General features: G+C 43.3%; 1 protein-coding gene across 6 annotated transcripts in view; it reads left to right on the forward strand.

The window, feature by feature from the left end:
• Positions 1-16,392, forward strand: part of mrtfab (myocardin related transcription factor Ab) — a 30,759-nt gene extending 14,367 nt beyond the window's left edge. For 2 of the 6 annotated variants that reach the window (XM_072668140.1, XM_072668146.1), the window contains 16 exons: positions 5,242-5,307; positions 8,057-8,112; positions 8,259-8,334; positions 9,149-9,295; positions 9,474-9,634; positions 10,005-10,118; positions 10,219-10,472; positions 10,674-10,851; positions 10,955-11,344; positions 11,854-12,579; positions 12,690-12,893; positions 13,175-13,291; positions 13,478-13,624; positions 13,794-13,880; positions 14,013-14,073; positions 14,829-16,392. In XM_072668140.1, coding sequence (XP_072524241.1) covers positions 5,242-5,307; positions 8,057-8,112; positions 8,259-8,334; positions 9,149-9,295; positions 9,474-9,634; positions 10,005-10,118; positions 10,219-10,472; positions 10,674-10,851; positions 10,955-11,344; positions 11,854-12,579; positions 12,690-12,893; positions 13,175-13,291; positions 13,478-13,624; positions 13,794-13,880; positions 14,013-14,073; positions 14,829-15,358 — 3,314 coding nt within the window. In that variant the 3' untranslated portion in view covers positions 15,359-16,392. Of the gene's footprint in view, positions 1-1,262; positions 1,863-5,241; positions 5,308-8,056; positions 8,113-8,258; positions 8,335-9,148; positions 9,296-9,473; positions 9,635-10,004; positions 10,119-10,218; positions 10,473-10,673; positions 10,852-10,954; positions 11,345-11,853; positions 12,580-12,689; positions 12,894-13,174; positions 13,292-13,477; positions 13,625-13,793; positions 13,881-14,012; positions 14,074-14,828 lie in introns of those variants that run through there. The other 4 variants (XM_072668143.1, XM_072668144.1, XM_072668142.1 and 1 more) reach the window with 4 other exon arrangements.
• The last annotated feature ends 390 nt before the right edge of the window (positions 16,393-16,782 follow it).

A 16,782-nucleotide genomic window follows, 5' to 3' on the forward strand; every position in this document is an offset into this window, starting at 1 on the left:
AAAATCTTCTTTTGTTTTCTCCATTTTAACAGGCTCAAATGTAATTGGACTGTTGACTCATGGCCTGATGTGGTCTGGTTCTTCGTAGTTTTTTGACAAACTGGGGACATAAGTTGAGCGGTTAAGTTCTGAATTTGAGTTTGGTGGCTGTTCAAAGGAACTCTAAAAATGCAGTCTGAAGGTATTTGTGCAAGTGAAAGGGGCTTTTATTAAGCTGTGAAAACCAAACACTGGCAAGCTCAGCAACACCAAAATGCCTGGAAGACCACAGCATTTGTTTCAATTAAAATAAAACATCTTTGAGGTCGGCATATTATCGTTAAAGTCTACAATCAGAAGACACCTTCATGAATTGAAATACAGGGAATTTACTTCAGCATGCAAATCGCTGGTAATACAGAACAGAAAGGCCAGAATAGACTGCTAGACAACATCTTTAAAAGGCCAGCCCAGTTCTGGAGCAAGATTCTTTGGAGTTTTAACGAATGTGAATTTGAGCATACCTGTCAAATATGGCCGCAACCTAGTTGAGCAGATTTTGAAAGCTGCTACAGTAAACGCCTGGAAAAACTCTCCACCTTCCCATACTTTAGGCAGTCATTGACCTCAAAGAATTTGCATCCAGTTGTTGAAAATAATTCTCATATTTATAATTCTTTGTCCATTTACTTTTGAGCCTGTGGTATTGTATTGAGGAACTGTGGGAAAAAATTTTTTTGCTTATTACCTAAATAAGTATTGCATTATAATTTGTTAAACCTCTTGATATAAAACTGTTCACACTTCATTCATCCCTTACTTGCGTCATTTGAGATCCATTGAGGTGGTGTACAGAGGCAAAACTACAAAAAGGACCTGACTGTATATTATGAGAAATAATGTATGAAGAAAAATGAGCTTAGCCTATAAATGCCTCTTGAAATCTGAACTATGAACAGGCCTTAAATATCTGATGCCAGAAAGGGACTGTTTGATTCGTTAAGCCTTTTCATATGTCAGTGCAGTGTTATATTTTTTTCTGGTAAATAATATGACCACATAAAGGTCTTTAATGGTTTTGGCTATGGTCCCTGTATTTTGTATGCGACACTTGAGTGGTGCTTTAGTTTGGGCTGGTGTAATGGAGCTGAGGGAGTGTGTGAGGGTCTGCAGATTGTAACGAGTGAACGAGTGGCAACAGCTGAGGCAGACAGTGCAGTCATTGGCACTCAGCAGCCACTCGTCTGCCTGCCTCTGTGTGTGTGGGGGTGTGTGTTGGGAGAGCGAGGGAATGGTGCATGTTTGTCTTGCTTGAAGCATAGCACAAGCTGTGTCCTGTATTCTCTGCTGTTTCTTTGGATCTACGGGTAGAGCCTCCTTGTTCATTTTGGAGACTTACCATTTACTTGTGCTACAGGAGAAGAGGAAAGACAAGGGAGAAGCGGAGGCGAGTGGAAACGCATTTTTTGACCAGACAGAAGAGGAAGCTGTGTGTTCTTTATTGTGTGAACTTCTTAGGTGCTCAATTGAGGAAATATTGCTGTCCTTTTGAATGAATCCAGCCGTTATGGAGAAGTTCCACCTGTGATCAGCCCCAAATGAGACCCTTTTTTTTTTTTTTTTTTTTTAAGCTCAGGGAAACAAAAAAAAAAACAGAAAACAGCTGGGATTATACCCTCTTAAACAGTTCTTTCCTTTCTCAGCCTTTATGCTGAATTGAGACACTAACCTGGGATCATTATCTTCAGCTCTGGATTCAGTCATGCTGGATACCAACCATTGCCTTCACATTGACGCATCCTCGTTTGAGGATCAGCCAGCAAGAACTGATCAAGATAAGGGGCTGGACTATGACAGACATGCCTATCATAGCCTTAAAGAAGGTGGGCTCAAAGCATCATTTATTATTTGAGCATTAAAATATATATACATTTTAAACTGCATGGGGTTGTATGTAGGCCCACATCTTGGATCTAGGTCATTGTACATTAGTTTTATAGAAGACTGAAAATTAAGTTTTTGGATTAATAATCGAAAGTTATCCTGTAGCGGTTTGAGGCCTCATGTTGTCATCCGCTGTTTTAGTATGGCAGGTCTAGTCTTTGAGGTGATGTCATTCCCCTGATGGACACTCAAAAGTGTGGAGCCAGGTTGGCCTGTGAGATGCACCCAGTTTAGGGCCTTTGGGGACAAGCGTCATGTTTAATTGAACCCACCAACTGGCAGGCTTAGGGATTAACCCAGTTGGCCGCTGTGAGTTTGGGCTCTTGATCCTTTTCCTTTGACTCCAAAGGACAAGTTGCTGTAGATATATAGATAAAGTAAGACACTCTCTGGCCTCCATTAACTCTGTTCTTAGCTTTCCTGGCTCAGAGTGTAAGCAGAGAGAGCAGGCGTTTAAGGTGTCTGTTTGATTTACAGTAATGGTCCCAGTTTCTCAGAGAGGTGTGGGGTGGTGGTGGGGGGGTTGTGTTTCCTTAGTGTTGTGCTTTGGACAGAAATAGTGGTATGGGGAGGAGGGGGGCGATTTGCGTGTTCAAAGGCTGCAGTTAAAGTGGGAATGAGAGGAATTTAGATGACACAGGGTAACAGTGGAACCAACAAAAGCATCCACTTTACAAGGGAGAGTGGATGAGGGGGCTGTGTATGAACTAGTCCAGAGTTGAGAGGTGAGAGGGTGGGAATTTATGTACTCAGAATAGAATTCCCATCCGTGCCAGTCAGTTGTGCTATACATGTCCTCTGGCAAGTTTTGGCATGTCTGGCATTGTGTGCCACATGTGTGAGTGTTTGTGTGCGCACATGCAGTAGAGAGAGTGAATGGTGCATTTGCTCCATAAAGCCCAGCACTAATCCCCATACACTGTGCCCATGAAGGTCAGAACAGCTGACCAGTGAACACTGCAGCACCATGCCCGTGATGATGTCATTTCTACAGGGTGACAGGTGTGCTTTGGTTGAAGATTTCACACAGAGCGGCAGCCTGACCAGAGAAAAGAATGCCTGAATGTTGTTGCTAGCCACACATGCCAAATGTAGTTGACCAGACAAAGCATGTTTGGTGTCAAGGGTTTTGTTTTTGTTTTCTCCCTGTGGTTTTGCAGTGGAGCTACGTGACTAGTCGTATTTGTATCTTCATGATACAATATCTTCCAGTTTTCACAATAAATGCATCGTTGCGGTTGCAATGCCAGATCAGGCCAAATAGCCTAATGGAATAATAGAAGCTCAATGTTAAAGTAGGAATGGAATATTAGGAGTCATTATACGACATTTTACCTTGCAATAACTGCTTCAAAATCATTGCGATGCTCCAGTGTAATAAGGAGATTGGCTTCTATATTGTTTCTGCCCTGCACTCGGCACGCTGATGCAGTAGGCATGGCAACTGCATTATGCAACTGTGGTGAAGCGACAGGGAAACGCTCATCAGAACTGTGAGACACTGTGTAAGCCGGGTCATATTTGAGTAGACTCCTGTACCATCACTTTCATGTACCGGTTCTGTATTGTGGTTCAAAAGTCGCTTGTAATACATATAGTATAATCAGTACTATATGTAGTCATTAATTACTGTTTTTTAGTCAGTTTGCCTACTAATAGCTTGTTGTTTTAACATGTCAAGAAATTGTGTTGCCTTAAAATTATTATTTATGTTGACTTACAACTAAAGTTAACATTCTATGTATATTTGTCTAATATAACATCCTCAGTGTACAACAGGAGTGCAAGCGTATTCTCCTTAATGGGAGGCTCAAATTCCTGACTATAGGGAAGAGCCTAAAAGCAAAAGAGATACATTTTTTGCATAATGCTGCTTTAACTGTAATCCAGTAACACACTCGCCTCCTAATAATGGCCTTTTTATGAAATAAGTAATGTTTGTTTGGTTTTGTAGGCCTTTAGAGTCACACATATTAAATAGTGCACAGTTGGATCATGTGTTCACCTGATTTGTTGGAATGAAAATTGCAGCCACAACAGCCCTTTGCAGATACGATTGAACATCTCTGATGTGTAAAATGATACGGACATAAATTGTGATGTTTGCTAAAGCGGTTGGATGTTGCAGTTACGTTAATATAGGCAATAAAAATAGTATCTCTGATGAGGTGTTTGGCAAGTCATCTAAAATACCTTTCATTTAAGAAAAATGCATAATTGCAAAAGCAGCATCCACGACAGCGACCACACACTAGTTTAGGGTTTACTCGCAATACTTTAACACAAGACCTGTATTAGTACTTGGCATGTTATTGATCTGTTTTTTTGTTCGCAGTAAAGTTAGCTGTTAGTGTTTCACTTTTATTTTGCATGTTGTGCTATTTTTGTAAAACTGTAGTTTTTGCCATTTGCTTAAAAGAAAGGTTAGAGCAACTGTGTTGAACATTGCATTTTATGTTCATGTCAAGCAGGCCTAGTTTAGCATTGTGCAAACTGCATCTCTAACCATCACACGCTTGCCTCAAACCGCATTGAGTTAAGTAATCTCAATTAGACTCTCTTGTGGACTTGTGTCTACTGTATTAGGCAAAGCTACATGTAGGAATGTTAGGTGTAACATTTAACGTTACATTTTAGGAAACAGCATGTCATATAAAGGCACCTTGGCTGGTCAGCTACATTTGCTGTAAGAAGTAAGAGATTATGTGGATGTAGTAATGTTTAGCTGAATTATTGCTTTAACTAGTGTTGTTTAGGTTCTACTTCACAATGTATTGACTGAACTAAACGCATTTACAATTTTATGTTCTCTCACAACATACAGTAAGTGCTGTTACAGAGACTGCACATTCACAGCAAAACAAAACAAAAAGCAGAGTGATGCTGGTCCCACACCCCACCCTGTTCACTATTGGGCAATTCTGCCCTCTCCTGTACCAATGTTCTGTAGTGTGTTCCTGTTTTTGGCCCTGATCCTCCTCCTCTATGTGGTCCTCTTTTCAAATAAAAAAAAACCCAAAACGGTTGAGCGTGGAGAAACAGGAAGCGGGTAACAGCAAATGGCCACCATGTTTTACAGTCCCTCCCCTATGACTGTAGTTTAGCGAGAGAAACAGAAAGACGTTCCTTTCCAACCATAGACAGACCCTGGCTGCATACTTCAGCCTCTGTTTACAGGCGAACCCTGAGACACTAGATGTGAAGGACCCACCGAGAGGCGAAGAGGGAGTCACAACACAGCCATCCTGATGTGACCGATGGGTGTGTTGGCTGAATTCTCTGCTCTCTAACATTTGTTGTTCTTCTGTCCTCATGCAGTCCTCCAGCTCAAACTACAACAGAGGAGGACACGAGAGGAGCTTGTCAGCCAAGGAATCATGCCACGTAAGTTCTGTTCCTCAGGACCTGAAGGTTCTTCTAGAAGATGTTTAGGTCCGGTTTGTGCATCTTCTTGCGTGCTGTGCTGTGCTGTGTTTTGCAAGATGTCCAACCATGCAACTGTCACAGCCTTGGGTGTTTTGCTGAATGTAAAAGCCTTGTCATCCCACAGAGCAGTGGTCATCAAAGGCCGTATTTGCATGTTTATAGGAATTTGAATGAAGAGTACGACAATTAATGTTTGCTTTATTTATGCAAATGACTTGACTGACACGAAGACTGAGGAGGGGTTGTGTGGTTGGTGTTTCAGCTCTTTAAAATGACGCTGTAAGTTAGTCACATTGTTAGTGCTTGCAAAAGTAAGACAGTACCGGTCATTGGTGGGACTCTCAAATCAGCAGAGTTGAGGCTATATTTGCTTGCACGTTCAGTGCACTGAATACAAAGCTGGTTCATATATTGGTCCCTCAATGCTCGAACCATGAACTGCACTGACCTTTGCGTAGCTCCTTGCGGTCACTTTCAAACCTATTGTTTTGATTTGGTCTCATGGCTGATTTGCCCCTGCTGTAGGTAAGTGTTTGTAAGCCTCTTTGTGGTCTTCAAGTGTCACTGCTCAGTCATTGTGAAAGGGCCTGTTTGTGTTATCAGGTGGTCCTGCTTCCCCCTCTGTTTCCACTTCCTTATTCTGTGTTCTGCTCATCAGACAAGAACAGCCACAGTGTTAACATTGCTCTCTCTTCTGCCTATGTGCATGAAGGGGGAAGTGCTGCCCCAGCAGCTACGGCTGAACTTTATAGCAGCGAAAGCCAAAGATGACTGTTGCACTCTTATATCATGTGCTCAGGCCACTTGAGGAGCAAGAGCACAGTATATATGACCACTCTGGAACTGCAGCTTTAGCCTAATAGCTTCCTTTCTATCTACTGTTCATACAATGTAACTGTAAAGAAATGTGTTAAAGCAATCACAGTTAGTATTGGAATATTTTATGAGTTTGTTCAATTATATAAATGCATCTATTCAGTCATTGGTGGTTCCAGTTTTCTCCCTGATTCCACTCCCATTTTTTCCATTTCCAATTCCCACCCACTAGCTAGTACTTCCCCCATCACCTGGAGCAGGTAGTGCTGGAAGAGTAAAGATTAGCATACCTTTGCTTTGAGTCTCATGAAACCAGCCACCACACCTGCATGTTTTTGATTGACCACTGGTCGTCATTAAACGCACTAAATGCACTTGGAGGGAAGGTGTTTGCCAATTCTGTTATATCCGTTAACAGACACCCGCACTCACGAACATCGCGCTGAGTGATTGGGGAGATGATAGATGCTCTCTGGGACTCCTGGCCTCGCATGGCTGTGCCATCACTGGGGATCGAAGGGGATCATCTCCCGATGATTGGGCCCCCACTTAGAAAGCAGGGCCATTCTGGCTGAATGAATATGACTGTTTTAGGCATGTTGCCAAGGATGTATTGTTAAGGAAATTTGATTAGATGGTACAGCTGTAAAATTCTTTGTTAACTGCTACTGACTATACTAGTCAGTACCACTACTGCTTTAACCCTACTACTAAAATGCATTGTACATTGCATATTCAACACCACCACAAAACGTTACAATTTGTAGCATCCCAAACTGCACTCGCAGACGCTACCTAAAAGCACAGTGTGAGAAAAAGAAAGGAGTGATAAACACTGGGATGTGAGAACAGGTGGGTGGGGAGGTCTGTTTCCACTATCACATTTTGTTCAGGCATCATCTCATGCGCTATTAAAAGAGACCCGACAGCTGACCAGCTAGCACAGCTTTCATCTGTCCTCTCTCAAACTAGCTTGAGGTGGCATTGTGAGACCGCACAGACTCCCTATGCACTTAATTATGATCGATTGTTCCCAGCCTTGTCACTGAGGAAATGTCACCATCTAGGCTGTTACGCCATATCCAACGGCCATTGCTCTCTTCCCTATTCCAATCTTTTAATATTTAGAATGTTGACAGATATTTGGGGACTGTTACTCAGCTGATTTTGGACCGGCTAGAAATTCCCAGTACAGTAAATTGTACTGTATGTTTGACATACATTTACTTCACAACTAAAAATGCTAATTGCTGTGATGTTAGTGCTATCTTCTTTTGTACTGCATTACAGTTCTTGGAACTTGAACAGGACTCAAATGTGCTTTTGGACATGATCTGTTATGGCTTAGTTTAGTTTTGTTTTCCCATCCCTTTTTCATTTTTTTAAATTGTATTAATTTTATGCTACATCGCCGGGCTACCAACGCACCTAGAGGAAGCCTGTCCCGCATCGAGGCAATGTGGGAATACCGCGCCATCTACCCACCCTGGAGTGAGCAAGGCCAGTTGTGCCCTATCGGGGCCTCGGCTGCTGATGGCTTGCAGCATGACAGAGATTCAAACCTGGAATCCTCTGATCATAGTGATACAGTGCCTTAGTCTGCTGGACCACCCGGGGCCCTTCCCTTCTCTTATAGTCTTGAACCATGAGCCCCTAAAATAGATGATATCAGTGTTTACTTTAATTCCAGCTATTCTATTTGCAGCAATTCTCCCTTTTTTGGTTTATTTCTCATAACCTTTCTGGTGTTGTATGATGCCCCTTGAGGTATATTAACTAATTTGACACTCTGTGAATAGCTACTTCTGCTTTAATCATGTTCCTCAACAACAGATATGACTGTTACCATACTACAGTCAGACCGTGAGTCCATCTCTGTTTCTCTCTGCAGCGCTAAAGAGCCCTGCTGCTTTTCACGAGCAGAGAAGAAGTCTGGAGCGGGCACGGGTAAGTAATTGAATACAGTCTTATTGTATCCTTGTTGCTTATTAGCAGAAAAAAAACAAGTCTAAGAATCCTCAATTAATGTTTTAGATTTCTCCCTTAAAAAGCCACTCACTGTTCTGTCTCCTCTCTGTCTCTTCTCTCTGCAGACGGAGGACTATTTGAAGAGGAAGATCAGGAGTCGGCCCGAGAGGTCAGAGCTGGTGAGGATGCACATTCTGGAGGGTGAGTGTCAGGCAGTAAACACAGGAAGTGTTTAATAGCTGCAGGTTGCTAAGGCTGGTCAATTAATCGTATTTTATTGTCTTTGGAATTTGGAGTTACACTGGGAAGACGTTGTAAACAGTGTACTGATGGAATAGATTATAGTTATATTAAATGCAAATGCTCATGGTTCACATGCCCATATTTGTATTAAATATGTGAAGTCATTTCTAACTTGCATCACCATAAAGGTTTTCTCTGCTATTCAGGAAATGCTGACTTTTTCGAACACCCCTACAGTGCATAGACAATGTTTTATAGTTAATTGTGCTTTTTGTTACTTTCTGTGCTTAAATGAGTGGTTATTAGAATTGATTGCGCCTTATATTGTCATTGCAATATCTGGCAACAGTGTATTTGGTATCCACATCATGCGGTCCTGCAAAAGATGTGTAAGAGGTGGTCTCACCCTGTAGGAACAGTCCCTGCTCCATGTCCATGTGCTTGCAAGTTTAGCTCTCAGTTCTTGATATTATATAGCAAACTATAACACACAGATGCTGAACAGGAACAACAGAAACAAGCAAAGTTCCCTTGCAAGTAGGTGGATTAGAAATAACTGTAAAAAACTAAAATAAATGACGAGCAATTTACAGTAACAAGCAATTTTATAGTGCACTTTGTATTTTTGCAAATATGTGAGGCATCAAGTAATGGTAAATTAACAAACTAAATTTTGGTTTCCTGATATTTTGTGATGTAGTTTTGCTCTTTCTGTCTGACTGTATGTTTCAGTGTTTTAATACGTGTGCATTTATATCTGCTGCACCCACAGAGACTTCTGCAGAGCCCTCTCTGCAGGCCAAGCAGCTGAAGCTGAAGAGGGCTCGCTTGGCTGATGACCTCAACGATAAGATATCTCACCGGCCCGGCCCTATTGAGCTCATCCACAAGAACATCCTGCCTGTGCCTGCACTCATAGGTCAGCATTACACCACAAAGTACTTAGATCATGAGAACAGGCCTAGTTACTCTGTGCGGTCATCATTTAGCAATCGCCCCCACTACTAAACTGAGTCATATGTGTAGGCACTTTGTGTCACATTGAAATCGCACACAAGAATTACAAGAGTCTGGTTTCTTCCTCCACATTGTCTCAGGTTCAGGATCTCCTAAAGGTGAGAATTCCTCTTTGGATGAGGATAGCAGTGATGCCCTGTCACCGGATCAGCCAGGCAGTCAGGACTCCCCACTAGGCCATGCCCCTCAGCACTCCCCCTCCGATATGCTCAATCTAAATCAAAACCCCTCGCCCACACAGGTACATTCCAGCTTCCTTTTACATGTGGCTTAGGGTGGGAGACATACAACAACATGCTAGAACAGTGTTTCCCAACTCTAGTCCTGGAGCTCCTCCCTGCATTGCATTACAACCTTGCTCTATAGCTGCACTAATCACATTGTCTTTTGCAATACTGGTATCGTAGATGGCTATCGGAGCTAAATTAGCCTTCTAACAGTTACTGCTTTTTTTGAATATGTTATGAGTGCAGCATGTGCCATGACACATTATTGATTCTCTTAGATTTGGAGTTGGGATACAATGTGCTAGAAAACACTCTTACTCTGCATTACTTAAAATGCATGTAGAGGAGTGTGAATTCTGTTACTAACTAGTAAACCTCTTGCAGTTCCTCACTCAGACGACACCATCTCTGGTTAATGCTCCTGACTCTTCCTCACAAAACCTGACCAGTGGAACTCTGATGGCTACAAGTGCCCGTCCTCCTACTGGACCTGCCAAAGTGAGACATTAACACATCCCTGCAAAGTGAAAAGCCACCATAATCTTCATTTAATTCTCACCTTTTCACATTTCTTGTTCATGTGTCATCATTTGAGCAGACCCAGTCAAAGTCTAGTGCCGATCGTTCCTCTCAGCGCCCCAAGAAGCCCAAAGAGAGCAAGCCTAAAGTGAAGAAGCTCAAATACCACCAGTACATCCCCCCGGATCAAAAGAACGACCGCGAGCCCCCACCCCAGCTGGACTCATCTTATGCCAAGATCCTTCACCAGCAGCAGCTCTTCCTCCAGCTTCAGATAATCAGCCAGCAACAGCAGCACTACAACTATCACACCATCCTACCTGCCCCACCGAAGTAAGTAGAGCTGCATATCACAGAATTGGTTTTGGCACAGCATGAAAAAGGGTCCTGTGTGCTAAACAGTGCCTGTGTATCACTACAAATGACCATCTTAGGTGAAGGATCTGCATAAAATTTTAAAGCTTTTTAATTTTTTTCTTTTATTTTTAAATGTAAATTGTCTACTATAATAAAAACAAATTAACACGTTTTTAGACTTCCTACCGAGACGCAACAGCAGCAACCACCCACCAACCCTGGCCCCTCCCCTTCACGCTCAGTTTCTACACTTTCTACTGCCCCATCCAGTCAAAATGGGTGTAATCGCCAGAGCCAGCCTCCGGCAGGAGGAGCCAGACCTGGGGTATTACCTGCAAACTTGGATGAATTCAAAGTAAGTCAACTTTCCACCTTTCTAATCATCTAATTATTGAGTTCCGCAGCGCATCAAGCTCATGACGTTATCCGTATTCATCGTTGATGTTCTTTGCTTCCAGGTTGCAGAGCTTAAGCAGGAGCTGAAACTGAGGGGTTTGACGGTGTCTGGTACTAAGAACGACCTAATAGAGAGGCTGAAGAACTACCAGGAGCAAAATGGTGGTGCAGGGCCTGGAGCAGTAAAAGCAGCTCCAGCTACGCCTCAGCAAGTTTCAGCTCAGTCCACTGCCTCTGTCTCTGCTGCACACCAATCCAAAGATGCCACTGGGAAAGTGTCAGGCTTTCCAGTGGCAGTGACTAACGGCATCCATGCTGTGGCTCCGCCCCATATCATGCGCTTCAGCAGCACTAGCTCCTCCCCTCCAGTGTCTCCTACACCGTCTGACCGCTCGTTAGCTGGAATGAGTGCGGATGAGACCAGCTGTAATGGGGATGTGTTTGGAGAAATGGTAAGTTCTCTTTTCCACTCACTGAGTATTTATAAATCAAAAAAGCTTTATAATGATCTTGGTGTTCAGTGTTGACCTAATGACGTGTCGCGTTTCAGTTCACTTTTAGTTTTTAAAATGAATCTACTCTATATCCCCTTCTTAACAAGGTGTATATTGTTTCACTGTACAACAGTTACTTCTGATCACCTGGCAGTTTTCTGTCTACTATCAGCTATTTATTTTTTCTCACCATACCCATTTTATTAAGCTGACCACTGCTTGCTATGCAACAACAGTGGTCACTTAGCTCTTAGCTATTTGAATATAACTACATTGCCAATATTAAAATTGTGTATTTGAAACTGATTTATTGTTTGTTTCTGTATCTAAAACATTGGTTGTTATGCACAATACTGCATGTTCTCCTATGTTCAATTACTAATTAATTATCAGTGTTTTTATTTTTATTTCACATCTTTCCTGTTCTTCAAAGTTAAAAGCCCCTATATCTCTCTTACCCTGACCAGGTGAGCTCACCTCTCACTCAGCTCACTCTGCATCCATCCCCTGAGCTCCCCTCCCCGGTGAAAGAGGAGCCTCTGGGGCAACTACAGTCTTCATGCTGCCATTCCCGTCCCACCCCTCTCCCACCTTCGCTTCCTCAGCCTCAGGAGCTCCAGCTGTGCTCGCCGCTGGGACCTGCTCTGGACAAAGACCAGATGCTGCAGGAGAAGGACAAGCAAATCGAGGAGCTGACACGCATGTTGAGACAGAAGCAGCGGCTGGTGGAGACTCTACGCTCTCAACTGGAGCAGGGCAAACGCGGAGCATCCACAGAAGGCCTGGACATCAGTGTCAAGATGGAAAGGGCACTCCTGGCCAATGGAGAGGCAGTGAGGGTGAAGGAGGAGGCAAAGGAGGACATGGAGACGTCAACAGAGCCTCAGCTGCAGAGGAAGATGCAGATGCAGTGTTCTCAGCAGACGCTGCTCAAACTGCAGCAGATCCACCGGCTGCAGGTACAACAGCAGCAGCAGCAACAACAACTACAACAACAACAGCAGCAGCAAATGCAAGTAGAGCAGCCAAAACAACAACAGCAGCAGCCGAAATCACAGCTACTTCAACAACAGAAGCTGCAACAGCTAATCATCCAGCAGAGCCACCAGAAGCAGAAACAGGCCAATCAGAGGAAGCAGCAAAGGCCACAAAAGCAACAGCAACAGAAGGAGCAACCGTTACAGACACAACAGGTCAGTCAGGTTATGTCAAATGGTAAACAATGCAATGCATGATATTGTCAGTTATTCTTGCTAGTCTCCTTTGGTCTTCAGACTTCTAATTCTCGCCTTGTGTTTCACAGATATCGCAAGTGTTCATTAACCAACAGACTGGCACTCAAGTGACCACATCTTTCCCGCTGGATCTTCTGAAAGCTCACCCAGCACCCACGCTGGTCACAGATGGCAATGGCAACCATTATCTGATTGCACTCGCCAATAACAGTGTGGATGGCCTAAACGGTGAATCCACTCCAAACAAATCCAATGGACGCATAACCCTACAGGTAAGATTTGTGTGCTGCATTGTGTGCCTTAAGGTTTTAGAGGTGGCAAATCCAGGTCCAGAATGTAGATATCCTCCTCAGGATTTTGTTCCAAGTGGCTGGACGGCTCTAGTTGGCTAATCAGCAGTATCAGAGCCGTGAACAAAGTCTTGGATTTTTTTTTTTCTAGTCTTTGGATTTGCAACATCTGCAGGTTTCCATACTGTTTGTGTACTTCCATGGATAGTCATGCACAGAAGAACCCATTGTGAATTACTTCATGACTTTGTTTTTCCTGCTAGAGATTGCAGTCCACTCCTGTCAAGCTACCTAGCCAGTCCGTTCATCAAGTGGTTAATCCTGTGAATCAGTCTCAGCAGCCCCAGCAAACTGCTCCTGTGAAACAGCCCAGTTCAAAAGTATGTGTAATAAACGCTTGATTTCTGTTCTACAATGGATTTATGGCTCTTAACAACTGCTGTGTTTCCTTTTTTTCTTTTTTTAAGTTGGATGAGAACAGGCATTTCCTGCCTACTAATAATTACATGTCCAAATTTGACACGTTCAGTGGTATTGTAGTGTATAATCAGGCTTAATCCCTCCAGCAGGTGCAGAAGGCAGCACTGCATTTGGAGACTCCTGTTGTTCAGCAGTCAAGTCATCCGGTGTCTGCCCCTCCCAATCTCCAACCTTTCTTTCTCGGTGAAGAGCCCAGCCCTCATGCTCAACCCAGCTCTCCTCATTCACTTAAGGTACAGCATCATCCAATCCAGCCAGCATCAGCAGTGTGCTTCATTTCATCTCATAGCATCTCATTTTCCTCTTCTAGATCCTATATTCCATTTACTTGCTGAAGCACAACCCTTCCTTTTCCTATTTCTCATTTCCTTCCTTCTTTACCATGATCTCCCTCTCTTGCAGGGAGATGTATGTCCAACCTTTGACCGTCATACTCTGTTTACCCCTCCTTCTCCAAAACCGGCATGCCACCCCTCTCATCATATCAAAGTATGAGCTCTCCTCCTCGCTAGTCATCTGCATCTGCCTTTTGTGTCTACTCTGGTGGCTAATGTTTAAAGAGATTTCCTGCCTGTGCAGTGGATGCTTTCATTTACGATAATGCTATTGATCTTTCTACAGGAGAACGGTTCCAACCATCAGCACATAGATGACTTGTTTGACATTCTCATTAAGAGTGGAGGTAAGGGAAATAACAGTTCAGTTACTTAATCATTATTAATGAATGAATAAACATCATGCAGCTGTTTTTGCAGACAAACAAAAAAAAGTATTCTAAAAAATGATTGGCTTAGATTGAGTCCTGTTTGAAGCCCTAAATTGCTCACTTTACACACATAACCACACTCTTCAGGTCATCTCGAGGTCAATGCACCAAGTTATGTAACATTTTTATGCTGATCATGTAATAATTTTTGAGCATTTGTGCTACTGTGAACTAAATCACCTTACAAAAAAATGATTGTTGCGATTTACAAAAGCAGTAAAGCCATAAGAAGCTCTGTTATGTCCAGTTAAGAAGCCAATGTCAAACCAAAAATGATCACTAAGATCAGAGGATTGCTGGATAGAATCCCCACCCTCTCTAGGCGGGTTGGTGCATCAGAGGCACAAGTTGAAGGGGGGCTTGTTGGCCGGGGTTGGGTAATTGGCTGTCCAAATTGGGGAGAAAGTGGAATTTAAAAAAAGAAAAAAGATCCCTTACTCAGCAACGCATATATGAAAAGCTGCAGGCTGTCCTGCCTATTTGCACTTAAAATAACTTAATGCACAATACAGGACAGCCAATCAGAACTGAGATCATTTACATATACAGTTCCTTCATGTTGTTTCTGCTAACACAATATGCTACTGTTCACTGTAACCAGTAGCCTTGCTTCGATTATCCCTTTATTTAACAGACATGTTTGTCTCTTTTCCCTCTATTATCTAACACAGAAATTTCAGCCGGATTCAAGGCCAACCCGGATCCTTCCCTCTCTGACCTTCACTCCAATCCTCCCACCCCCTCCCCTCCCTCTTCCCCACTGCACCTCTCACCTCCTACCCCTCCCTCTGACCCTGTCCCTACCCCCAACACGCAAAAGCGGCCCTGCTCAGGAACAGGTCGTCTGGAAGACTTCCTGGAGAGCACCACTGGCACGCCTCTGCTCGGGGTGGAGCCCGGCGGCCCTCTAACGCTGATCGATGATCTCCACAACCAAATGCTGAGCACTCCCAGCATTCTGGATCATCCTCCTTCCCCAATGGACACTGGTGACCTGAGCTTCTCCCCCCATCCCACCAGCCTGGACTTTGAAGACCCTGCCCTAGATGGCATGGACTGGCTGGACATATCCATGGGCGGAGGCAGCAGCGGAGGGGGGACAGTGCTGGCCCCCCTGGGCTCACACACGCCCCCCAGTGTGTTTTCAGCAGACTTTTTGGACAGTTCAGACCTGCAGATCCACTGGGACTCCTGTTTGTAGCTTTGGTCTTAAACTGCTCAGCAGATACAAAGCACCTTCATCCTCATACGGTGTACAGGCTTTTACACACATGCGCACACTCACACTTCAAACCTACATGCTGTTTATTATGCTGAAAACATTTTCCTCTTGCTCCACCAGTACACAATAACAGTGTACAGTTTTTAAGGAGTCTACTTGTTCGATAGGTCTATTAAAGCACTGAGTATTATCCCCTGCACCCTTAGACACCCATAAACATGTTACAGTATACTGCACTGATGTGTTTGCCAACAGAGAGACCAATCTTTACTCCCTGCTGTTTGCCCACTCCTTTAGGAGCCATGTGTATCAACATAGAGTCTCCATACCTTTTCATTTGCAACCAAAATATTCTGGACCAGCTGTTTGGCTGCTTACATATCAGACAAGGAATTTCAAGCTTACACAACCAGTTAGATAGTTGTGGTCCTGAATGAAAAGTATTGGATTCCTGGCCATCTCTTTAAAAAGAAAAAAGGGGGGAGGGGGGGTTCAGGGGTTTATATTCAGAAATAATCCAGATTTCATCTGTCTTTCAGTGTTCTATGTGGGTTACTTCCCCTGCCACATTGCTGTTACTCCACCATACTGCTTTTGCTGCTGGCACTGATTGAGTTTGGGCACACACACACACACTGATGGGAGGAAGGATTTAAAAGAGAAAGAGAGTGAGAGAAATGTCCTCGCCTAATCTCTGAGTTTGGCTTCGGAGTAGCTTCCAGCATGCCAGTGCCTCCAACTTTGCACTTAAGCTGACTAGACCAAGCGTTCTGGTCTTAAGGAAACCTCCCAATCAACTGAACTCTGCTGGGAACTGGGTTTGGTGATGTTCACCAGATCTCTATGCATTGCTGTATTTGAGGTACATATTATTGACTAAAGCCTTTCTTCTTCTCTGATTGTATAGATAAGCTGGTGGAGGTCAGGGCTGGGGTTCAGGTTTCAGAGTATTTGCAAATTGTTATTTTTTAAAAAAGAAAATAAAAAGTCAGGAAATGTGACTTTGGGATTGAGCTCTGTTTGTCGGTTTCTTTGTTTCATGTTCGCTCTGTCTTCATCTTTATCAGATAACATTAGGGCGGGTATTATTCTTCAAGAATAATAATAATAATAAAAAGAGCCATGCTTGTCTGAAGTTATGTTTTAACATTAACCGAGTAGGTGACTGGGCTCTGTGGTCTCCAGTCATGCACAGTAGTTTAAACATAGACATAAGAGTAGACCTCATTAAGGGAGTAATGATTTTCTATACAGCTCAATGTGTTGAAGGGCTTATTGGTGATTTTCGGTCTCATCCAGATGCTATTTGAAAATACTTTAGCCGGATTCTGTTCGCACTCGTCACTGAAATGCATCCCCAATGTGACCAAATGAGATTGAGAGAGAGAGTCTAGGCATTTTTG

The sequence above is a fragment of the Salminus brasiliensis genome, chromosome 22 (genome assembly GCF_030463535.1).
Source record: "Salminus brasiliensis chromosome 22, fSalBra1.hap2, whole genome shotgun sequence".
Classification (NCBI taxonomy): domain Eukaryota; kingdom Metazoa; phylum Chordata; class Actinopteri; order Characiformes; family Bryconidae; genus Salminus; species Salminus brasiliensis.